The 3554-nt window shown below is 42.5% G+C and overlaps 1 protein-coding gene across 1 annotated transcript; it reads left to right on the forward strand.

The window, feature by feature from the left end:
* Nucleotides 1-335: 335 nt before the first annotated feature.
* Nucleotides 336-1991, forward strand: LOC147724230 (uncharacterized). The gene has a single exon (XM_086966976.1). It carries the CDS (start codon nt 336-338, stop codon nt 1989-1991), a length of 1656 nt encoding a protein of 551 aa, XP_086823102.1.
* The last annotated feature ends 1563 nt before the right edge of the window (nt 1992-3554 follow it).

Genomic DNA, 3554 nt, shown 5'->3' on the forward strand with positions numbered 1-3554 from the left:
AGAGATCCGGTATGACAGCCCCAAATGCCCCGAGTCTGTATCCTCCTTTAGTTCCACAAGTATTACATGACAACTCAATTGAAAGGGTCTTACATGAACGAGAAAAGGAAGCCTTAATCAAACAGCGAAATGAACTCATTCAGACAATAGCTCAGATAAATCCCAGTCCTGAAGCTCTGACAATTCCAGTATCTATTGGTCCAGTTGTTCCTCTTTATGGGGATAGACATGCTAGTACAAATACTCCAGTTACTACACCAGCGGTAGCGCAGCCCAGAAAGGAGCCTCTCATAGTGGATGATCAGGCAAGTGAATGCGAATCTGTGATCTCCCTGATGGATCTGCCCATAAGGGAATCGGAAAGCAGTGTACCACGGACGGGAACTCAGACTAGGGCAAAGGAAGTCCTGATAGAAACAGCTTCAGGTACCCGAAGCGCCACAGTAGTGACTCCGGAAGAACTAGACCGATGGACTCGAGAATTGGAAAAGGAAACTCCTCAGCCAAAACCATTAGATATTTACAAGCTAAGAATAGAGTTGGAAGAACTAATGGCCGGAAATGTGGGATTAGACAGATTGAACACCTTTAGTGAGGAAGAGTTGCTGTTTATATGCAAAAGCCTTACCCGAAACACCAGAGTGTTCCATGAGAATCTGATGGACACCGCAGCTAATATGGGAATAGATGTTAGCAAATCCAAAGTATTACAAAAACCTTACAGAGCAGAATTTTCGGATAAGGATCTAGAAAACATGAATGTGTCAGGGAAAAAGGTACAGATAAGAGAATTGCTGAATCTATTACAGAAATGGGGAGATTTAGAAAAATGGAAAGCCAGATGGGCAAAGAAAAAGGAAGACAGTAAGGCCAGACAAAGGACTTCTGAATATGTTCTAAAAGAAGTCGATAAGGCAGAGACTTTGTATCCCATGAGAGAAGTGCCAGGTGGGAAATATGTACATGTACCATGGTCCCGACAGGATATTGTGTCATTTACAAATGATTTCCCGAAATTACGAGAGAAGCCTGTAGAATGGTATAGACAGGTTGAAAGATTTGTAAAAGTTCAAAAGTGTCTTTTGAAGGACCTAGATGGATTCTTCGACGTTGTAGCTCCTGTAGATTTATGGACAGAATGTAAAATTGCAGTTGATTGGCCCAGTGAGGAGTATGAAAGAGACTCAAGAACCGGAGCTCCCTCCCCGGAGTTGATGAGAAAATATGACCAAGTAATACTGTATTTAAAAGGAAAAGTGCCAGCCAAAGAAACTGATTGGACCCGCATAGATAGAACTACCCAAAATCGTGATGAAACGGTTCACTCCTATTATGTACGACTGTTACAGGTATTCAAGACCTACAGTGGAATCGATAACATTGAGATGAAGGATATGACCCATTTCATTTATCGATTCGTGTTGGGATTGAGACCTGAAATCTCACAGTGGATTAGAGATAATAAAATCTGTTGGCAGGGAAAACCCATAGATGAGGTCCTGAAGTACGCCAAGTATTGCGAAGATGAGATGGAAAACAAACGAAAGGCATTAAAGGAAAAGGTCATGTGGGCTCAAGTGAAATTGGCAGAACAGCAGGAAAAGCAGTTAGGTAAAATGAATAATAATACCCCGAACACAAGCTCTGGGGGAGGAAGGAAACCCCGAGTAAAAATGAGTCGAGAGGAATCCAGGAAAAAATTTCCCTGCCACGGGTGCGGTCAGATAGGGCACTGGAGAGACGAGTGTCCAATGCTACAGAATGGTAATGTACAAATTAATGATTTAAATCCACAGGTGCAGAAAGAGGGGCCACGAAAGACTCAGCAATGGGTAAAACAGAATCAGTTGCCTCGTGCACCTAGACCTAATTATAGGAGCAAAGCTCAGCAGAATGAGGAGGTCGAGGTATGGGAAGGAAGGGAGGATAGAAATGCAGCAACCTCGCAATTCCTGTTGAATGATACCTTTCTCTGTGATGAACCTTACTGACGGGGCCTGAGGGGGGAGGACGAGGAGTGCGTACTTGGCGCCTCCTTACCGGTAGACCAGACAGGGCCATACATTGAAGGAAAGGTTGAAGGAAATGACGTCACCTTCCTGTTGGACACTGGTGCTACCCGTTCTACTGTGAGAACAGCAGATGTTCCAAACCTACCCCTCTCGGGAGAAGCTATCCAAGTAGTGGGTGTATCAAATCAGATAATTAGTACCCCAGTAACTGAACCAATGGAGATTTCAATAGGGAATTTTAAAGAGATGCACAGATTTGTCGTCTGTGATTCTAGTCCTGTGAACTTATTGGGACGTGATTTGCTGTGCAAAATGAACTGTACCATCTTTTGCACACCAAAAGGCGTTGAAATTCAGACCCCAGATGAAGACGGACTGTACAAATTAATGTTACTATGGCCTGACTCAGAAATTAAGAAATTGGCAATACAAGACTTACCTGAAGAGCTCCAACAGACAGTGATACCAGAGGTGTGGGATTTCACTGGAAAAGATGTAGGATTAATGGCAAATGTAGACCCGATTCAAATAGCCATAAAACCAAATGCAGTTTACCCAAATACCAAGCAGTATAAAATGAATGCAGAAGTGAAAGCCGGAGTTGCCATTGAAATAAAAAGATTGCTAGAAGCAAACATCATACAGGAAGTATGAGCAGTCCTTGTAATTCGCCCATAATTGGAATTAAAAAGCCTAGTGGGAAGTACAGGGTAGTGCAAGACCTGCGCAAGGTAAACAAGATTGTTGTCCCTTCTTGTCCTATTGTGCCAAACCCTGCAGTGATTTTGTACCAAATTCCATGGAATGCTGGATGGTTTACCGTCATTGACTTATGTCACGCATTCTTTTCCATCCCATTGCATCCAGACAGCAAATTTCTTTTCTCATTTGAATTCGACAGTCATGTCTATGTCTGGAATCGTGTTCCTCAAGGGTACACAGAAAGTCCTTCTATTTTCAATCAGATTTTGAAAAAATGCCTTGAATCATTAGTCTTACCTGGAGAATCAGTTTTGGTCCAATACATAGACGACCTCTTGGCGGCGTCTAAGAGTTGGAACGACTGTGTTACTGATACCATTGCATTGTTGAATCATTTAGGTAAAGGAGGGCATAAGGTATCGCCAGACAAATTACAGTTCTGTAAAAACTCAGTGAAATATCTGGGGCACCAGATAGAAAAAGGTATCCGGAAAGTTACTTCAGAAAGAATTAGGATAATTCGAGACATGTAATTACCACATACTCAGAAAGTAAACAGAATGTTCCTGGGAGTAGTAGGATACTGTAGACAGTGTATTGTGGGATTTGCAGTCCTAGCAAAACCATTAATAAAAATGACCAAGAAAGGAGCTAAGGATCCAGTCGAGTGGGATGATGAAAGCATGACATCCTTTATAAAATTACGAAACTGTGTATGTTCAGCTCCTGCATTGGGCATGCCTGACTATTCAAAGGACTTTGCCTTGTTTTGTGACACACGAGACAATTGTGCACTTTCAGTCCTGACACAAATTCATGGTCTAACTAGACGTCCGGTGG

The sequence above is a fragment of the Lissotriton vulgaris genome, chromosome 4_1, assembly GCF_964263255.1.
Source record: "Lissotriton vulgaris chromosome 4_1, aLisVul1.2, whole genome shotgun sequence".
In the NCBI taxonomy this organism is placed as follows: domain Eukaryota; kingdom Metazoa; phylum Chordata; class Amphibia; order Caudata; family Salamandridae; genus Lissotriton; species Lissotriton vulgaris.

What these genes read in the sequence shown, in the direction of transcription:
- LOC147724230 (XM_086966976.1), top strand. Translation starts at nt 336, where the DNA reads ATGGATCTGCCCATAAGGGAATCGGAAAGCAGTGTACCACGGACGGGA.